The sequence below is a fragment of the Oryza brachyantha genome, chromosome 8, assembly GCF_000231095.2.
Source record: "Oryza brachyantha chromosome 8, ObraRS2, whole genome shotgun sequence".
Taxonomy (NCBI): domain Eukaryota; kingdom Viridiplantae; phylum Streptophyta; class Magnoliopsida; order Poales; family Poaceae; genus Oryza; species Oryza brachyantha.
In genome coordinates, this window is record NC_023170.2 from 7110605 (window position 1) to 7132840 (window position 22236).

A 22236-nucleotide genomic window follows, 5' to 3' on the forward strand; every position below is an offset into this window, starting at 1 on the left:
TTAATATGATTTTTTAAAATAATCTTTCTATATAAATTTTTTACAAAATATATACAGTAGTGTGGGAAACGTGCACACGAAAAATAAGGGAGATTAGTTAATTTACCGTCGAACGCGGGCACGGTATAATAGCAGCCTTTATGGCATTAGAGGGAGAATAAATTTGTACTCTCGTTCTTTTATACCATAAGATTTTCTAGTGAGGTTTAGATTTATCTATTGATCAGTGTATATGATTTGTATATCTGTTAGGATGCATTAGTATCATATAAATGTACGTAGGTCTAGAAAGTTTTGTACTGTGAAAGTGAGTACTGAAAACTTCGTGGGCAACAGGATCAGCTGCAAATCTCACTACTATACACTCCGTGCTTACCTTAATATAAACAGATCGTCCTTCTAGTCACCCTCTGCCTCTACTGACGCAAAGATGGTATTAATTTACCATTATATATATATATTATATATATATATATGACTTCATTGTCTTCAAGTCTTCTCTTTCAATAAGGCAGAAAATAAAACTCGAACGCGTTGTTATCCACGAACAATGATCCAGCCAGCTAGCCATGATCCTTGATATAAGTATATTACCTTACAGATCAGCACAGCGACTAAACTAATTAAGCATTGTATTGTCAATTTGCCTTATCCAAGACGGCCAATATGGATAGAACACCAGAAGTATATAACAAGAGGCATGCAGTAGTGCATGGATATCTCAGAAACGGAAGAACATCGCGAGACTCCAAGATCTGATCGCGCTCGTCATATTAATAACAGGTACATGCACACGGATATTTCTTTAGCAAATTTAGTACTGCTCAAATTCCTGTATTATCGCGCTTCCTGAAATCTAATTATCAACAGATCTAAGCCTGCAGGAATATTATTTCATATAAGATCAGAACTGTAGGATCTCTCTGCAAACACAAGAACAGCAGCTGCAAGCGAGTTATCGGTCACACAGGTACATTACGTTTCTTAGATCTTATAGTCGGTCTCTTCTGTCGTTCCGATCTATGTGCCTTTTATTGTGATTTGTATCTTTTTCGCTGCCGGCCACTAATATTAATTATGCTTTTCATTTGCAAAATATCTACGATTTCAATTGGGCAGGACATTCAGTGCATTTCCTTGCAATGTTTCGATGAAAAAAACATTTTACTCCCTCAAATTATTTACCCCCTCCACCATCTTAAAACAAGGTACTACTGTCTCCATTTAACTATATAAACTTTATAACATTTAATTGTTTATATTTAGGGCTTTTTCGGTTTGGAGGAATTTTGGAGGATTAAACTATTTCCTCTAAAATTCGTGTGCTCGAAAGAAGCCCTCATGTAGAAATATCCAGACATAGCCAAGAGACATGCTGGAGTAGCATCTTTGTTTGCCATCCTTACGTAAGTGGTATTTCAACTTGAACTTTGGTACTGTTAAGGATGATGGCATAACATATTTTACAAAGTGTTATTAAAATCTTACACAATAGTTTGCAGGAATTTCATGTTTCGACCTATGCAAATACCGGTTAAAATGTACAAAAAGAATTATTTATTTTAGGGTCTGTACTATTTACCGATCTAGCGCCGTTCTTCCCATAATTTCTCATGCGCCACTATTTTTTTTCCGGAGTTATCGAAATACCACTAATTCGTTAATTCTTACTAATTAATGACACCAAGAACGATCGATCTTTAACGTTCTCTGTGACGACCAAAGTATCCTCTCAATAGGATACTACAAAAAAATATTACTCCTGTCTCTCTATCTCTTCATGCACAATCTTCCATCTGCAGTCTCGTTCGCTTGCGCACTATGGGGAGATGCAGCAATGAAATCGGGATAAAAGGGGAAATGGATGTATTTGGTTTTTTTAAGCACTCTAGGTTTTTTAAGAGATTAAGAACTACAATGTAAGCGAAAATACAAATAATTCCTCTGATTTTTTTCTTGACATAGTTGACTTCTAGATCTAAGTTTAACCAATTGTCTAATTAAAAAATTACAGAATTTTTTAATCATTTTACTATGATTTATTTTATCATCAAAGTTAATTTAAACATGATTTATAATTTTGCATATTTGTATAAAAAATTAAATAAAATAAATGATTAAACGGAGATACATAAATCAACTGTATAAAATAAAAAAAACAAAGGAGTACTTCTTGTATGAGCGGTCTGTGGGAGGTGGGAGAGTTATTGGTGGTAATTTATGTGGAAATTATATGAGGTGGAAGAATGGATGGGAAAAATTATATTGTGGACATAATTGTGAAAAAAAAAAGTTGAACGCGCGACGAGAGATCTGTGATACTAAGTAGATAAGATAGAATTTTTTTATTAAAATATTTAAGTGACTATTAATTATTTTATTGTGATTTATTTTATCAATAAATGTAAGTGTGACTTATAATTTTAAATATTTGCAAAATATAATTAAGTGAGACCAATGATTAAATATAGATGCAAAAGTTAATAGTGACACGTAAAAAAATGAACGGAATAATGTTTTTGAAGCTAAGGGATGGTTTTTGAAGATGCAGAAACCTGTAGTGCATAACCCAGCATATGCTTCCTTCGTCCCACGCAAACAAAAAATAATTTTATCAATATTTAGACAAATTGTTGGTGAGAAGAAATAGCTGTGCTGCCCTAACACTTTCGGTTGTATTTCCAAGGTTCTAATTAAATATATATGGATTACTTATGATCCTAGTAAAAATAGTTTATTGTGGAACATATTTTAAACACCTCTCTCTAGATCTAAAGGAGTATTTTTTTTGTTTTATCTCATCTGCTGTCCTTTGGGACGCTAAAGGGGCAGATATGCTTGATATTTGATCTCTTGACTTCTTGACATAGATCCAACAGCTCTTTTTATACATCTCATGTAATAAAATTTTGTTAAACAAGTGCTAAGAGTCAACTCCAAACCATTATCATGCATAGTAAAGTATTTTCTCGTTATTCTTCTTTTTTTCTCCACATCGTTATATTTGCTTGCATGACGACCAACAAAGTCAGCTATTAATCGCCTTTATAACCCTAAGCTATCTACAAGCATACATGAGGAAGAGATAAAAATAGAAAAATACGGAGTGTTGATTCTTAGGCAAGAGTTAGCTCTACATATGCTCTATGATATAGCCAATTTATAGCTAATCTATTTAGATAAATTTATAGGTAGTACTTGACTCTATTATAAAACTATTTACTACTAAGTATTAAGCGCTGGCAATCACTACCAGTTCAGCACGAACAGAGAATGATAATTTATCACTATTGATTTAAGTCGAGAACTAGCGGTGATATGCAGGGACACTTGTTTATTTTGTTTGTGTACGTTAGAATCCGTTCCTTGCACAGCAAAAGATTCTATTCCCAGTTCAATTCAACCATTTAGTAGAGCAGTTAAGTAGTTATATACACAAATTAGCAAGGGGGATAAATATATAGTAATCAAGAGATGTTAGACAGTCCATGAAGCAATTGATCATGGTCAAATTTGCATGCCCAATTGGATTATTGGATATTGAGCATTTACCCGTAAGACTGATTCTTTTACAGAGTAGTTGTGCATGCAACTTCAGAAAACAAATTCTGGTAAAGCATTTCCTACTTAGAGTCATCGAGCCATTATATAATTTGCTTTATTATGGACCTTTTGGTTTCTTATCACTACAATAGATTAGCCCTATGCACGTGGCCAAAATGGGTCTACGCATGGCACGAAAACGATAATAAATATGAGCTTATTTCAAGTCGGGCGACTAACCACCTATAATAATTAAAGCTATTTGTATAGACATACCACCTAACATACAGGCATGTGATGCTTGATTTTTGCGTATGTGCCTTTTAACACACCCACCTGCGATAATGTTCTCAACATGCGGATACACAAGCCCACATGTATGAGTAGTCCCATTTAGGCCACCAACAAAGGCTAATATTTTCAATTCTTCTTATAATTGTAATACTTTGTGATTATTAGTAGTTAGGGTACATAACAAAGAGGACTTAACGCACATAAGTAAATTGAAGGCATTATATTTAAAAAGTAACAATGAATATTATATATATACACAAATTCACATGTTTGGAAAAAATATAGTTACAAATGGTCAAAGTCATCATGTAGAATAATGTAGAGTTTCCTATATTAATACTTTATCCCACTTTCTTAGAGTCTTGAGTTGATCTTCAATTGCCAACTTAGTGCCTTTGTCTTAGAACAAACTAAAAGCATATCATATCTCGCGCATGATGAAGTGGCATACGTTGGCACGTAGGTTATTCAATGTGTTGATATCCATGTGTTGCACTGCTTCATAGAGCCGTCAATAAAACAACGCTAGTGTTGCATACCCCAAATGTAAGTCCCAATCGTGTCCCCGTTGGGCGAGTAGTGGTAGAAACATCCAAGAAACGACATCTCCGCTTGCATCAGGGAAAATGACAGCGGCGATCATCACCCACAACCAAGCTCGTGCGTACCTCTAGACAACCTCAATTGTTAGGCACACTGAGAAAGTATTCCGCATCCACCTGGTAGGCATGCCCGAAGGACGTGTATCCTTGCTCTCTGGCTCAGGGGGCCAGACACCAACAAGACCCTCAACCATGTCCTGCCACCCACCGACGCGTATGTCCCCTCTTGACTGGCTCACGCTCCACCAGCAGTCCGAGAATCATCATGTTATCCTCCAGAGTGATGGTGACCTCACCACACACAAGGTGGAATATGCAAGTCTCAGACCTCCAACGGTCAACCATCGCTATCAGGGTGCTGTGATCCATCTGTGTCACGTCCAGAAATTCCTCACACGAATTTCTAAACTTAATTGTGTATTAAATTCCTGTATAGGACCAGCCAGGGTAAAAAAAAACAATGTTGATTACATAACCATCGTTCTTAGAAACAACTGAAAATTACACTTATTCTAACGGAAATGCAGCGGAAAGAAAAAGTTAGACTAGCTCCAGCGGGTACGGCTCCAGTCCACAGGCAAAGCTTCGACGGCGGAACAGCTCACTCCTGAGAGGCACCTCCATCGGACTCGACTTCTAGCTCTGGGGTGGGAAAGTTAAGCAAGGCTGAGTACAAACCACCGTACTCAACAAGTAACACGGACAAGGGGGAAAATAAATGATGCATAGGGAATTAACAAGGACAGGCTAGGGTTAGTTGCAATAAAGCAGCAGTTAAACAAATAACAGAGATTAAAAAGAATAACAGGTAATTGAATACAGTAAAGCACAAGTAAAAAGCAGTTGTAAAAATACCACAACACTGTCCAACGTTACACCACGTTGCAACAGGCCCAACCACTACTCAACGTTACACCACGTTGCAGTAGTCCCGAGTGACAAACCAATTACTCAAGTTATTAAGGGTTCGCTAATCACAGTGAGGCTGGGAGCTCGCCCGTAACCGTGGGCACGACTATTTGAATAGTTTATACTCTGATCAGAGGTGTACTACTGAACCCACAAGACACGACTCCACTACACTTGAACGTGCGCCGACATACCACCATGGTATACCGGAAAGGAGACCGTGATAGGACCCATTACACAACCCTCCCCATTTAATCATACCACACTTCAGGTTTCACCCCCTCCTTTACACCAAGTCGGGCAGTCCCCTCTTGTGGCTTGGCAGATCCAGAAGCAGCAGAGGCTTTCGTTACACCACGATTGCCCGTCCATACTCCATCACGAGTACCCTTGCCACGGTACGTCAAATAGTTCGAAGTCATGCTTCAGATCCCACCTTACCCATTTTGGCATGTGGTTAGCACTTAATTACTTCCAGGGTTTCCCGTGAACCGGTTCTTAATTACCATGGGTGCGACTCTCAAAACCATGCACCCACAGTCCACCATTATCAATATTTTAGTTGACAGTAACCCGAACCGGGTGATTAATTAATATCTCAGCTACTCAGAACTAAGCATGATTAAATGTGATCCCATGAGCTATTTGTTCTAAGCACGGCTAAGCATTAACCTAAGCCTAACTCTAATCAAGTTACCCCTGGTCCAACAACGAATAAAGTTGGATAAACAACGGCATAATAATAAGGTTTACCCGGAAAATAACATACAATAAATACTTTAATTAAAACAATGCATATTTGAATAAACAAAGCGGGGAATTTGCAATAATGGGTTCAATATGATCAAGGATGAGTGTCACTTGCCTTGCTCTGGTCCCTGGGGAACTTCGGCGACGATCTCGAAGTAAACCGGCTCTTCGGCGGGGTCCGAATCTAAGCGACAAAGCACAAAAATAAATAAACAGGCACAAACTCTACTGAAACAGCAAAAGAAACTATTTTTAATGGATTCTTGACAATTTTATGAATTTAATGAAATTTGAATGGACCTAAACGGAGACTAGACGAATTACTTATGAATTTTAGAAGTTTTCTGGGTTTCTAAGCTAAACAGAAAAATCCTAAATCAATTATTGCGCAATTAATGGGCTGCTGACGTCAGCGAGGAGAGAGGAGGCTGACGGCTGACAGGTGGGGACCACCTGTCGGTGAGGGAGAGGGGGAGGAGAGACTGACAGCTGGGTCCCACAGGAGGAGAGAGAGGAGAGAGGCGCGGGGTGACTGACGGGTGGGTCCCGCTCGTCAGCGAGAGGGGAGCAGAGAGGGGACGAGCGCGGCCGGTGGCGGGAGCTAGCGGCGGCGAGAGCGGCGACGCCCGGCGACGGCGCACGGCACGGCGACGACGGCGCGACGGCGACGACGGCGACCGGCGACGGCGAACAACCGAGACGGCGGCGCACGCGGCGCAACCGAGCAAGGCGACGACAGCGGACTAGCACGGCGACGGCGAGCGAGCGGCGGGCACGGGCACGCACGAGCGCAGGTGACGGCGGCTAGACGACGGCCTCGCGAAGGCGACGACGACCGCAGCAGGCCACAGCGGGGACGTGCTCCGCACGCGTCCGGCGACGACGTGCGGCTCGGCGGCGATCAGCCGGGAAGGGAGAGAGAGGGGAGGAGGAAGGGGACTCTCACCGGCAGTGGTGACCGTGCGGACGAGTCGGCGAGATCGAGGCGGAGGTGGTGACGCGGGTAGGAGCGAAGGTCGACGGTGGCGGCGGAGATCGGTTGGTGACGGCGAGGAGGCGACGAGGCGCTGCGGCGACCGGGCGGAGAGGGAATGCGGGGCGCTGGGGATGTCCACCGGCGACGACGGGGCGGCAACCAGTCGGCGTCGGCGGCGCGAGGCGGTGACGCAGCTGGACGGCGACGACCGGTGGCTGGCGGCGAGATCAACTGGCGGCGACGAACGACGACAGCGCGGCGGCGACTCGGGCGGAGGCGGAAAGTGGGCGACGGCGCGCGGCGGCTCAGAATTTATAGGGTGGCAGCGCCGGCTAGGGCGGGCGGAGGTTGGAGACCGAGTCGGGCACGACACGGTCTCGGCGGCGGCCGTTGCGGCGGCAGCGCGGACTCGGACTTGACGCGGCGCGGCGCGGCGCGGTGCGGGCTGGCACGGAGGCGGGGTTTCGGTCACTGACAGGTGGGCCCCACTTGTCAGTGGCGTGAGGGAGGAGGGAGGCGGCGCGGACTCGCGGGCGATTGCGGCGCGGCGAGCTGGGCCGGAGCAGCGGCCCAGGCGGGGTGCGCGCGGAGAGGGGGAAGCCGGAGCCGGTCGGCTGGGCCGGCCGAGGGGAAATGGGCCGGCTCGGCTGGGCCGGCCCGGGAAGGAGGAGAGGAAAAAAAAAGGAAAAAGAAAAGAAAGGGAGGAAAATTGGACTTCAGCCCAATTTGAGAAGGAAAGGAAAAAGAAAGGAAAAAGGAGGGAAAAAGGAAAACCCCACTTTTACCGAGTTTTAAATTAATTTGTTTGGTCAAATTTTATACTTCTGCAATTTGAATTTAAATCCAGTTAGTCGATTTGCGAGCCTCGATTTAATTGAATTAAGTTCTTTTAGGGGGATTCTTCCTGAGTTAGTTAAGCCAATTGTTATTTACGGATTTCTTTTTACGATTTTAGGCTTAGGACAAAACTCCGGGCGTGACAATGTGTGGCAGCATGTGGTTGACAATACGTGTGAGGGGAAGGAACCCAGCACGCTGGACAAAAGGAGCATATTCCTCATGATGAAGTGGCATATGTTGGCATGCAGGTTGTTCAATGTGTTGATATCTATGTGTTGCATTGCCTCGCAGAGCTATCGATACAATCACGCTAGTGTTGCAGACCCCAAACTATAAGTCCCAATTGTGTCCCGTTGGGCGAGTAGCGACAGAAACATCCAAGAAACGGCATCTCCACTTGCATTGGGGAATAGGACAGCACCGATCACCACCCACAGCCAAGCTCGTGCGTACCTCTCAACAAACTCAATCACGACAATCGGAGGGCACAGTGAGAAAGTACTGTTCTGCATCCACCTAATAGGCACGCCTAAAGGACGTATGTCCGTGCCGCCTAGCTTAGGGGGCTAGACACCAAAAAGACCATTTACCATGTCCCGCCCCCCACCTACGCGTATGTCTTATGTGACTGGCTCCCCCTCCATCAGCAGTCTGAGGATCATCACAACATCCTGCAAAGTGATGGTGACCTCACCACACACAAGGTGGAACATGTGAGTCTTAGGTCTCCAACAGTCATCCATCGCTGTTAGGGCACTATGATCCATCTGTGGATGCCTGTGGTTGATAATACGAGCGAGGGCAAGGAACCCATCAAGCAAAACAAAATGAGCATATCGCTCATCTCACGCTAGTGGGATATGCACGAGATCTCAGGGGCTTTTGATGCTGCAAGTAATATACAACAAAGTTAGTTCATTAACAATATTGTAGTTCACACAAAGAATAAATTCGGTTCATATCACTTGAAAGCTAATCCGACTTTTCTCCTATAGCGCATAGGCTCGGTGTGTGCCGTCATAGTGCATCTTCAGGAGCAAGTACTGTAGATATGTCATCCTGCATAATGATTAACAATCACAATGTTAGTGCCACAATGAAAAATATCATAACATGTTCTCTATAATAGTATAACATAGAAATGACCCATGCAATGAGTGCAATAATTTACTAACAATGTTAAACTAAATAATATTTTTGAACAATCACCTCTACAGACTATCTCTCATTCTTGAGACTTCTAGTTTTTGATTCTTTTGGTTTATGTATGTTTTGTTGTGCCCCTCCTCATGGCATTTCGAACAACAAAGTTTTACTTTGTTATCGTCGAAGTCTACATCAGTGTATTTATCAACGCTACCAGCCCTACCATTAGATACATCCTTGTCGCCTCTAAGACACTTTCATCTTCTCCCGCCCTTTGCAATACGCTTCGATGTGCTTGAAGGCATGTATTCCTTCCCAGTGTAAGGTGGCCATTGTGATGGATCTAACTAAGGCTGAAACCTTGACGTCCATGCTAGCGTAACCTTCTCCCATGTAAAAGCAAGTCAAGAACTATGGTGATTTGTAATCAACGCCACTTTCAAGACATGCTGTGATTACATGTGAATAAGGGCCATGTAATAACTCGATCATTCTACAAGTGTACTCCAGCATTGACAGGTTCACTTTGAAATTTTGGCCACCGTACCTCTCTGCACCACATGTAGTCCATGTGGCTGACCGCACGAAGTATATCAATTGGTTTGGATTGTAAAGATCGGCAATCTCGTTCAAGGACGCTGCTTTTAATGTTAGCTACCCGCCCACTTGTGCCCCGTGTTAATCTCCTTTTGTGTGTGCAGATATCTATCGACAAAATGTTTGTTGCATTTCTTAAACGTGAACTCCAATATAGCCGACATAGGCATTGCTCGAGTCACACCCAAGACATTGTTCATCACCTCAGCAACATTGGTGGTCATCATCTCATACCTTGCACTGCCCTCATCATACGCTTGCGCCCATTTTGTCCTTTGTGGCTTTTGGATCTTCAACCAAGCCCTTCGTGGCTTTTTGAGCACATTCCACAAAGCCTTCAACTTCTTGAAATCTTTCTTCTCAAGAAGGTAGCATAACCCCTTGAACTTACCAATTACATACTTGTATTTATGTTTCTTTCAAAGATTGGTAGTGAAGTGATGCACAAACCACCGATGGATGATGTCTGGATAGCCATCTAGATTCTCGTTGACCGCATTGATTATTCCTCCACGTCTATCTAGGACAAATGAAAACTTCACGTGACATACCAAGTACCTCTAGCCGTAGTATGCTCATAAACCAAGACCAATTATCATTGTTCTCTCCCTCCGCCAGAGCAAATGCAATAGGAAGAAGTTGATCGTTTCCATCCATGGCTATAGCAGTGAGCAAGGTATCCTTGTATTTTCCAGTTGGAAAGTACCATCTATAGCCATTATAAGCATGCAGTACTTGAAAGCCTTGATGCAAGCTGGAAATATCCAAAACACCCTAGGAAGTACGTGTCCCATAACACCCCCATCCATCTCCTCGTGGTTACCATGGTGTATGAAATATTTGGTGCCCGGATTGAAATGAGAAATTGCATTCAATATTCTCAGAACCCTACCATATGCTTCCTTCCAATCACCCCATATTAACTCCAACGCCTTCTACTTTGCCCTCTGCGCCTTTTCGTACTTCACTCGATATTGAGTCAGTGAAAATATGACTTCATTTAGTGCCCGGAAAGATGTGTTGGAATCAGCCTGGACAATACCAGCAATGCGCCTAGCAAGGTATGTCATTGTGGCTTACAAGTGTTGACCTGATGGCTCAGATGTGCCAGATGTGTGAGGTTGATCTATGTTGGTGATATTCCAGGTTGCCTCCCAAGTCTTTCTAGCCCACACCTTTCATTGCATTCTCTCTGACAGTGTATAGTATATCTCTTGTTCACATCGGAGGATGTCACCGTGTATGGTCTATGATGACCAACTAAGTAGTCCTAGAAGAAAAGTTTCAAGAACACTATTGACTGAAACGTTATACCCTTCTCAATAATAGCCTCCCCAGCACGAGTAACACACACTCGACTCCCAATACCGCTCTCACAAATTACATGAACAGTCTTACAGATGTCTTCACATAAAAGAACTTTCGGCATAATCACTTTACCCTTACTTACTTTTTTCAACTCTTCCTTACAATAAAATGGAGTTGGGTCTTCAACGTCCGACAAAGACAGTGACGTACAATCATCAATATCTCCCTCTCCTCCTTCGACCCGGAAAGACACATGGTCAAAGTCATGGTTAACAACTACAACTGTACCGTTCATATCTATCGGTTAATCATTTCCTTGCCCATTGTTTTGCATATAATTTATAATGGCATTAACAATTGGCTCCCCACAAGGTGTAACATCCATTGATGCGTCATCATTTTCATGTCCAACTACACCTGCTAATGGGGCTGTTGTGTCCGAATCTCGGCTATAAGGGGCTCCATTGTCAAAGTCTCGACTGATAGGGGATGATGTGGTGTGGTCTCCTATAATGTGGGTTCCTGTGTCAAATTCTCCACTAATGGTTTCACCTTTGTTATGGTTTCCTCTATCACGACCATCGGTTCATGAACTATGCCAGCAAAATAACCAAAAACTACTGTCAATGGGTCATCCATACTTCAATGACCACCACAGGTTGAAACCATCACATCCAAAGCACGAAATTGAGAACTTGACATACATGCCACGTACGTTGACCACTCCATTTCACAAGATAGTGGCATCATCACAAAATATTCCCTTGATCCAATCCCTGCATCATACCGCCCTTCCATTCTCAACATGACCGTAGGACTGATTTCTCCAATTCTAGAACATAGGGGATCACACAATTCTGCCCATCTAGGACCAGTCGCGAACACTAAGACATTTACATTTATCGCATCAAACTTTCCATCTGAACTAACGGTTCCACCGGAATATGCACGAACAACACGCTCCATCTACAATCAAAATAGTGACATGCAAATTAATACTATTTTTATAACAATGCAACACTGCAACACAACTACTTCTGCATTCAACTTAACACTGCACTAACATCAAAATCTACTCAACCTAGCCATCAAAACCTAAAAATAGAGTGTTCATACTCTCCAATCCAAAATACGAGTACTAAACCATATTCAACCCAAATACCATTTTCCCCATGTGATAAACCATAGCATATACAAGTACTAACACTTGAAACACCCAGATCTACTCCAATCCATTCATATTCATCACATTATCAAATAAGTAAACAACAATATATTCAACTCTAAATATTCATATCACATTTAAAAAACATAGAGAGATCCATCAAAACCAGAGATATGCCTTGGGGATTAGCTCCCCCTCAAATGTGCTTCAAATTGGGATAAGAACCCTAGATTTTGAAGGTTTTTGATGGATTAGGGGTGTGGAGAAGCGTTCTTTCTCATGGGCAAGAGAGAGAACTAACACTTGGGAGAAGAAAAGAGGAAGAAGAAAGGAGGTTGTGGCCGACCATACTTTGCCCCTACCAAGTGAGCTGGCGTGGCACCATCACGCCACTAAACTTAGCATGGCAAGCCCATGCAGCCACCTCTGGCATGTCAGCAACAAAGTGGATGAGTCCGGCGCCAATGACTGCCACAGGGAATGGCTTGCCACACCAATTAACATGGCATGGCAACTTTAATTGGCCACACCGTCTTAGCTGGCGTGGTGAAATGATTCATTTATGGAAATTGTTTTTCGAGCGGTTTAGTTTGAAAATTAAATGCTTAAAAGGTTTATTTAATGAAAAAATTGTTAGGGTTGACATGGTAGAGCACAAGGACTGAGAGAGTCTTGCCAAAAAAGATGAATGGGCCAAGCCATTCTGGTGATTTTGATATTTTCATCAAAAAATAGTTACAAATCATAGATTCATATGTATCCTGCCAAACAACAAAACATCACATATCTATGATGTCCATAGGGCCAAACCATGTTTATGTGGTGTCCTCTGGCAAAACCACATTTTAGAGTAAACTATAATAAATTTAATCTGAAGTGAATACTCAACCATTGTTTTACCAATACCCTTACATCTCTCTTGTTGGCACATTCTGACATCAAAACAAACTGATCACTCCCTCTTTATCTTTAGGAACCCTAATTCCTGAATGGCCATGAACAAGTTCCTATAGTGTCATTACAACGACACCGTTGTTATAGATTAGAGTTCTGAGGATATCATTGCAAAGGACGAGAGTGCTGGGAGAGGAGGGAACGGGATTCTGGGCTTAGAGGGATGACCAAGGAGGTAGTAGACCGCCAGTGAGTCATGAACAAGGGCGGGGTTAGCGGCAGGGAGAAGCTTAGTGTCTAGTTAGGTTTAGCGAGGTAGACGACTAGTGGTGCGGAAGGGGGTGGGGGAACATCTGCCTGAACGAGCTCGTTGGATGCAGCATGGATGGATCTTGCTAAAGGGAGGTTGTCCTGCTCACCTATTGCTTGCACTTGATCCTACCTAGAAACGAAAAAGTGGGAGATGGGGTTACAAGGGAACAAAGAAGATAGGGCATGGTAGGATGGCTATGTCGGATCAATGCTTTCATGAAACAAACGTGGTTAGCTCACACAAATTGGCGCAACCTTTGCACCCGAAATTTTGATAGCACAAACAAGCCTAAAATAATAGACTTTCTCAGTTTCTCCAACCCTTGTCTGAATGACCTCACCTCTATTGCTCTGTGTATGACACACACATGTCAAACATGAACCTCTTAGTAATCAACCTCTCTTCATTCGTACTACTTTCCTCTTTCCTCTACATTCGTTAGTCTCTGCTGCCCATCTTTTAGATGGAGAGGGCGATGCAAACCTAAGGAGAGATTGGGATCGTGTGGCTGACCAGTTAGGGCAGGAGGTGTGGCACATGGAGCAATGAGGGTAAGATGGTGGGCTTGGTGGTGCCTCTCGGTCGCTATACCCGAGCATACATTATTCACATTTTGGACCTCGATTAATATATTGAACCAATATTAAACGTCTAGGTGTGCATTGGACAAGTTTATAAACCTAGAAAATATATTTCTCCAAGTTTAAGAATGGATCATGTGTTTTACTCTTTAAAATATATTGTATATAAATTACAACAGTATACATGAAAATAGAAAATAAGGTGAGAGATATATACGAAATCCAAATATATTTTCAGTTTTATGTAGAAACTATAATTGCATTTTAAGAAATAGAATATAAGGACTATAATCTAATTCAACATTTTATCTAGCTCCACATAAAACTGCTTGGAGAATCCTAATGGATAAATTTGACAGTACTTGAGAACCTATTATTTATAGGCACCGAAGATTTACACTAGAAAATTTGTTTCTTAAAGTTTTACAGTACTACAATAGTATCTAGCTCCATAAAAAACTGCGTAGAGAATCCAAATCAAGAAATCTCAATGATGGTAAAATTACCAATCTGAATTATATATCAAATTATACTTTTTTTTATCTAGCTCTACGCAAATTTGTGTGGGGAAATCCGCTAGTTACATGTAGTGTATTGTATTTTCTATTTATGATATTTTTTTTACTTGTATCTCTAGGTGAATGCGCTTACTTATCACACTACATTAATTTTTAGGTTTCTCTGTAAACTAGATTGAGCAATTTGTTGCTCAAGGTTTACTAGAGAGCGATGGCTGAGAGCGTGATTCTTTTTGCTGTAAAGAAGATCGGTGTTGCGTTGGGTACTGAAGCAATCAATCAGGCTACTTCATATTTCAAAAAGTATGTTATACAGCTGACAGAGCTTCAAGGAAGCATGGGCCGCATCAGGAGGGAGCTACGGTTGATGCATGAGTTTCTCTGTCGAATGGATGTACGCAACCGCAATAACCAAACATATGAAATTTGGGTAGAGGAGGTACGAGTTCTTGTACATGGGATTGAAGACATTGTGGATGAGTACTTGCATCTTGTAGGCCAGAAGCTTGACACTGGATGCAGAACCTATCTGAAGAAAGGAATCAAGCGACCCAATGTTATGGTCTCGCTGAGCAGGATAGCTTCATCGGTAAAGGAAGCAGAGGCCAATCTGGTGCACCTGTTTCAGGCCAAGGACCGATGGGTTTTGCTTCCGACTGACAATTCAAGCTACATTGTCGAGAGATCCCAGCATTTGGCAGCCACTTCACGCTCCATCTGCGATGAAGATCTTGTGGGTGTGGACAATGACAAGACGGCGGTAACACAGTGGTTGCAAGATGATGTGACTGAATGCCTTGTGGTAGCTCTGCTTGGGATGGGAGGACTTGGTAAAACAGCCCTGGCTGCAAACGTCTACAGGAGGGAGAAGGAAAAGTTTGAATGCCGTGCCTGGGTTACCATCTCTCAAACATACTCTCGAGTAGGGGTTTTGAGAAATTTAATTGAGGAGTTGTTTAAAGATAAAGAAGATGCTCCAACTGACATTGCCACCATGGATGTCTTCTCCCTTGAAGCAAAACTGAAGAGTTTTCTACAGGAAAAGAAATACTTGATTGTGCTGGATGATGTTTGGACCCCAGAAGTATTCGTTGAACTGTCCAATGCATTTGTTCGCAACAATAAAGGCAGCAGGCTGGTAATTACAACACGAGAAAGCAATGTCGCCAGCCTTGCTTCTCAGAGCCATGTCCTAACACTAAAAGCTTTACCTAATGATAAGGCAATGGAGTTGTTCCGTAAAAAGGCCTTCCCCAGTGACACAGATGAAGAATGTCTTGCACAGCTGGGGAAACTATCAGAGGAAATAGTTGGCAAGTGCAAAGGCTTACCTCTTGCTATTGTCTCTGTCGGTAGCCTCTTGTTTGTGCGTGAGAAAACGATAGAAGAATGGAGACGGATTAATGATCAGCTCAGTTGGGAGATAATTAACAATCCTAGGCTTGATCATGTCAGGAATGTCTTGTTGCTGAGCTTCATATACCTTCCTTCGTACTTAAAAAGTTGTTTCCTATATTGCAGCTTGTTCCCTGAGGACTATCCTCTTAAAAGGAAGAAACTTGTACGGCTGTGGGTGGCAGAGGGGTTCATTGTGGAGAAGGGTGAAAGCACAATGGAAGAAGTAGCAGAAGGCTACCTAAAGGAATTGGTTCACAGGAACATGCTGCAACTAGTCCAAAGGAACTCATTTGGTAGGATAAAAACATTCAAAATGCATGATATTGTGCGTGATCTGGCAGTCGACTTGTGCCGGAGAGAATGCTTTGGTGTTGCGTATGAGGATGGTAACCATGGGAGATCTCTTGAGGAGAATGACGAACGCCGTCTGGTGATACACAAATTCCATGAGGATGTTGGTCGGTCAGTTTTAGGTGTATGCCGGCTCCGATCCATCATTGCCCTAGACAAGAGCACCCCACCTTCCACCATTCTACCCTCGGTGTTGGACAACTCCAGGTATATGTCTGTGCTTGAGCTAAGTGGATTACCCATTGAGACTGTCCCCGGTGCTATTGGGGATCTCTTTAATCTGCGCCATTTGGGGTTGCGAGGATCAAAGGTGAAGCTTCTCCCAGAATCCGTCGAGAAGCTGTCCAATCTGCTGACACTGGACCTCTCTGGATCAGAGATACGGCGTCTACCGAGAGGGATTGTCAAGCTAAGAAAGCTTAGGCACTTGTTTGCCGAGAAACTGATGGATGCAACCTGGAGAGATTTTCGTTGCTGCACCGGCGTGCGCATCCACAGGGGCCTCGGGAACCTGACAAGCCTGCAGACGCTACAAGGGTTGGAAGCACAAGAGGGGTCCATCACACATCTTGGGGAGCTCAGACACCTGCGAAGTATCAGGGTGTGGAATGTGAGGGGGGCCTACTGCGGACGCCTGTGCGCGTCTCTCGTTAAGCTGCGATTCCTGTCCAACCTGTACATTGTGGCAGGCAACGAAAACGAGGCTCTGCAGCTGCAAGAGATGAAGCCGACTCCTCCCAAACTTGAGAGGCTATTTCTGCGAGGTCGGCTAGCCCAAGGCACATTGCAGGAGTCCCCTCTCTTCCTGGATACTGCTAGGCTAAACCTGCATGAGCTACGGCTGTACTGGTCCCAACTGGAACAAGACCCCCTGCAATCCCTCTCTCTGCTGTCAAATCTGACAGACCTACGACTAACCAAGGCATACACCGGACACAAGATGGTCTTTCTTCCCGAGTGGTTTCCCAACCTCACCATACTCTGGTTAAGGGACATGCCTGGCCTGGAGGAATTAGAGGTGCAAGAAGGCGCCATGAAGAAACTGCAGAGACTAACACTGGTCAACCTCACCAAACTGGCCGAGGTCCCACCTGGCATCGAGTTCCTCAAAACCCTCCAGTATCTAGGCTTTCTGGAGATCACACAAAACTTCCTGAATTCGTTGCAGTCCTCTCCAAGAATTGCAAACTTTCGGTGGCAGTATTCTCTCCGAGACTCTGGGGTCGCCGCTGATCGATAGCTATCTGCTGCTCTGACACAGTGACACTCTCACTAGACATACATGTAAGTGCTTTCAACTGGCTGTTAGACACTGCTGGTATATATTCAAGTACAAACTCCTGCCTCATCTTAATTGCCATCTTAGCGAGCCTTTTGCGTAATGTCTAATTGGCAGGAAAATGCTTTTTCACAAGGACAGCGTTTATCTGTTTATGGATTTTTGGGTTAAGTTATCATTGATGCACTTGCACCAGAAAATGCTCAAGCCCTGCTGCTCCCGTTTTCGTTTCCGTTTCATGAATAAATGAAAGCCAAGTGATCCTTGAAACATACTGGTGCTGTCAACATTTTATCTGCTTGTTTCCATTCCTAGGATACCTGTGGACTATGGTCTACAGACCTGTTTTAGTTGTAAGGGAATACTGACTAACTGACTAGCAAGCTTTTGTGTGATCACTGCTGTGGTGTACCATATTGTTCAGGAGTTTTATATTATTTGGGACTGGGAGTCCTATGTTTATCAAACAATTACCGGAGCATAAGATTGAGGTTTCATTTGTCTTATATCTCCCACAAAAAATTCTGTTACTATCAATTCTGTTTTTTTAATTGCCCTACTGCTTTGCAAAAATATGGTTCTATAATTGTTATCTATTTAATATAAAGCTTCGTAATATCTTGATTTTTTTTATGGTAGCTTCCTGACATTATCTGCTTTTGTAGTTACATATTTATTTCAGATTTAATATATTCAAAATTACAGCTCAAATATCCCCAATGATGAACAAAACGTAATATATCCACACTGTTTTCTTGTAACTAATAATCAAGGATTAAATTTTTGGGAATTTTGGATCTTCAAGTCGCTTAAAAACTTGATGGACAAAACGGGTAATGACAAGATATACTCACCTTCTGAGTTCTGATAGGCTGATTTCTTTTTCCTTTTTGTTTGAATAAGGTAGATCTCTCGGAGGCTAGATAATAAGAGTTTTTTTATCATCCTTAAAAAGTATCTAAAGATACCAAAAATTTTAGTATAATTTTTTAATACCTCAAGGTACTATACTCACTAAAATGTGTGGTACCTTGAGGTACTTTTACCAGGATGGTAAAAAAGCTCAGGTAATAAACTTCGGTGATAAAACCCTAAAATCAACTCTAAATTTAAGATTAAAAATTTAAATTTTGGCTTATAAGCAGAAGCAAAAACAAGGAGTGATCTCTGTCCATAGACTTACACTGCCAAACAGAAAATAAAGGACTTCATAGTTACTGCTCTGAAAGAAGTAATGGCAGCAGATTTAAGATGATGGGTTTGTCCATTTTGCAAAATGTTACTCCCTCTGTTTTATAATGTAAGACTTTCTAGCTTTATCTAGATTTATATAGATACCAATGAATCTAGACAGTATAAATTATATAAATTCATCAATTGATGAATTTAGACAAGACTAGAAAGTCTTATAATATGAAACGGAGGTAGTAATCTTGAGCTTGACACCAAACATCAGTGAGTCCTCGCTAGCGATAACAATGTTCCACGATCTGAAAAGACACAAGCATACAGCTCAATCAGTCCTCAAAATTTACAATTTGACAACCATATATGCTTAGTTGAAAAGGTTACGGTTTGGGTCTGAGATGTGAGCTTCAGCTCTGCCATAAAGTAACATGATACTTTGTAAAGAAAATCTTAAGAGATACAAAAGGAAAATACTATAACAACAAGGCTCTTTAAATATTTAGAAGCATCCATTTTAGCCTGCGTCATGTGGGGGCTCAAGTACACCATGCGCCGACAGGCCCGCGACGTGCGCCGTGCAGAAAAGCCTACGTGCGGCGCCACACAGAAGGAAACCGCCACAAGTGGCTAAATTAGGAAAGAGAGATTGGTTTACTATTTTAGTTCCTTAAGTTTAGAAATAATTCGTTGAGGATAAATTAGGAAAGAGAGATTGTTTTACTATTTTAGTTCCTTGAGTTTAGAAATAATTAGTTGAGACCTTGAACTATATATTTCTATAACCGCACGTTGGATAAATTCAAGCAGACATTAGTCATCTATTCTCTTCTCTATTCTACAACTAAGCCTACAGCACAGGGGTAAAACCTCGCCGGAGAAGACGGATCGTGGCTACGAACTATGTAGCCGAGGTCCTGCTACCCGAGGGCTCGACGCCCTTGACAACCTGGTATCACAATCCCAACGATCCTCGCCTACTAGCTCCACTTCGCCGCCACCTCCACCACCGGCCGCCGCCCCTTCTTCACCCGGTTTGGCAACTTCTTGCACCGAGCCTGCCATGGGGGACGACCTCAAGAAAACAGTTGAGGCGCTCGCCAAAGCCGTGCAGACCCTCCAAGCCACCGCCGAGGCCAACGCCAAGGCGATCCAGACCCTGTCCGTCGATCGATCATCCTCCTTGGGCACCAAACAGTCGTCCGGCTAACACCACAACGATCGGCCGCCTCAGTTTCAGAAGATGGATTTCCCGCGCTATGATGGTACGTCCGACCCGCTAATCTTCATCAACAGATGCGAGTCGTATTTCCACCAACAGTGGATCATGGAAGAGGAGAAGATGTGGATGGCCTCCTACACCCTCGAGGAGGGCGCCCAAATGTGGTACATCCAAGTCCAAGAGGATGAGGGCATTCCCGCATGGCGCCGCTTCAAGGACCTCCTCCACCTGCGCTACGGGCTGCCCCTGCGATCAGCGCCGCTGTTCGAGCTCGCGGACTGCCGGCGCATGGGCACCGTCGAGGAGTACCAGGATCGCTTCTAGGCGATGCTGCCCCGCGCCGATCCGTTGCAGGAACTCCAGCGCATCCAGCTATTCACGGGTGGTCTCCTTCCGCCGCTCAGCCACGTTGTGCGCATTCACAACCCACAGTCGCTCGCGGCTGCCATGAGCTTGGCGCGGTAGGTCTAACTGATGGAGCTCGACAAACCGGCCCCGGTTGCCGCCCGGCCCGCACCTCGCGGTTTGCTGCCAGCCCCAGTTCCCCGCCTCTCGCTCCCTGCGCCGCCAGCGGGCGCACTGCTGATCAAGATGGATGGCAATCCGGTGAAGCGCCTCTCTCAAGAGGAACAGGCGGAACGTCGCCGCCTTGGGCTTTGCTACAATTGCAACGAACAGTAGTCCCGTGGTCACAACCGGGTCTGCCGCCGCCTCTTCTACATCGACGGCGTCGAGATCACCGACACTCCCCCGTGTTTTCCCTGGGCGCTACTACACTGGTCGCGCTCCTCGACACCGGGTCGACCCAGACCTTCATCAGCAATGAAGCAGCTCGGCGCACAGGCCTACCGAACCAACCCCGGCCGTGTCTCACGGCGACCGTCGCCAACGGGGAGCGCGTCACATGCCAGAGCGTGCTTTGTCAGGCGCTCATCGTCATCGCCGGCGATGAATTCTACGTCGACCTCTTCGCCATGCCCCTGGCCGGCTACGATTTGGTCCTGGGAACGCAATGGATGGTCACCCTGGGGCCAATCGTGTGGGATTTCCAAGTGCGCACCATGTCCTTCCACCGCCTCGGCCAGGAAGTTTGCTGGTCAGACGTGGCTGCACCTAGGGTGCCGCTCCTTTCTGCAATGGCCACCACTGACTCCCTCCTCGACGAGTTGCTGGCCACGTTCAACGTCTTCGCCAAACCCACCGAAAAGCCTCCCAAGAGCGCACAGGACCACAACATCGTCCTCAAGCAGGGCGTGCCGCCGGTCTCCGTCCATCCCTACCAGTACCCGGCGGCCCACAAGGACGAGCTGGAGAGGCAGTGTGCTGCCATGATCGAGTAGGGCATCGTTCGCCACAGTGATCGGCATTCTCGTCACCGGTCATTCTCGTCAAGAAGCCGGAGGGGTCGTGGAGATTCTATGTCGACTACCACACCCTCAACGCCCTCACCGTCAAGGACGCATTCCCCATCCCCGTTGTCGACGAGCTGCTTGATGAGCTCCATCCATGGTGCGAGGTTCTTCACCAAGCTGGACCTGCGTTCCGGCTACCACCAAGTGCGCATGCGGCCCAGGGATGTCCACAAGACCGCGTTCCACACACATGATGGCCTGTACGAGTTTTTGGTCATGCAGTTCGGGCTGTGCAACGCCCCAGCGACCTTTCAAGCTCTTATGAATGACGTGCTCAGGTCGTTTCTCCGTCGGTTCGTACTTGTTTTTTAGATGACATCTTAATCTGCAGTAAGACGTGGGTGGATCACCTGCGCCATATCCATGCAGTCTTTAGCGAGCTTCAGCGCCACCAGCTCTTCGTCAAGCGCTCCAAGTGTGCCTTCGGCGCTGCCTCGGTCGCCTACCTTGGACATGTCATCTCCGAGGCGGGCGTCGCAAAGGACCTGACCAAGGTTCAGGTCATCCAGGATTGGCCGGTGCCACGCTCAGCACGGACGGTGCGGGGTTTTCTCGGCTTGGCCGGGTACTACCGGAAATTCATCCACAACTACGGCACCATCGCTGCGCCACTCACTGCGCTGCTCAAGAAGGATGGCTTCTCCTGGAATGATGCGGCAGCCACGGCATTCGGGGCCCTCAAGTCCGCGGTCACCGCCGCCCCAGTTCTCGCCATGCTGGACTTCGCCAAGATGTTCGTCGTCGACTGCGACTCTTCGTCCCATGGCTTTGGGGCGGTATTGGTCCAGGAGGGCCACCCCATCGCCTACTTCAGTCGACCAGTACAGCCTATGAGCGGGAGCTCATCGGCCTCGTCCACGCCATCCGCCACTGGAGGCCGTACCTTTGGGGTCGCCGCTTCCACGTCAAGATCAACCACTACAGCCTCAAGTACCTGTTGGACCAACGTCTCG

At 44.7% G+C, this 22236-nt stretch overlaps 1 protein-coding gene across 3 annotated transcripts; it reads left to right on the forward strand.

The window, feature by feature from the left end:
* The first annotated feature begins 573 nt into the window (after positions 1-573).
* Positions 574-17938, forward strand: LOC107304829 (disease resistance protein RPM1-like). 3 transcript variants are annotated; one of them, XM_040526966.1, is made up of 5 exons: positions 574-783; positions 871-970; positions 1267-1406; positions 14594-17469; positions 17582-17938. In XM_040526966.1, the coding sequence occupies exon 4, from the start codon at positions 14648-14650 to the stop codon at positions 17423-17425; it is 2778 nt and encodes a 925-aa protein (XP_040382900.1). In that variant the 5' UTR covers positions 574-783; positions 871-970; positions 1267-1406; positions 14594-14647; the 3' UTR covers positions 17426-17469; positions 17582-17938. The 3 variants fall into 3 exon arrangements, 1 of the variants encoding a protein (XP_040382900.1); XR_005812354.1 differs by lacking the exons at positions 14594-17469; positions 17582-17938 and having other exon boundaries at positions 1267-1645; XR_001550879.1 differs by lacking the exons at positions 1267-1406; positions 14594-17469; positions 17582-17938 and adding an exon at positions 1120-1208.
* The last annotated feature ends 4298 nt before the right edge of the window (positions 17939-22236 follow it).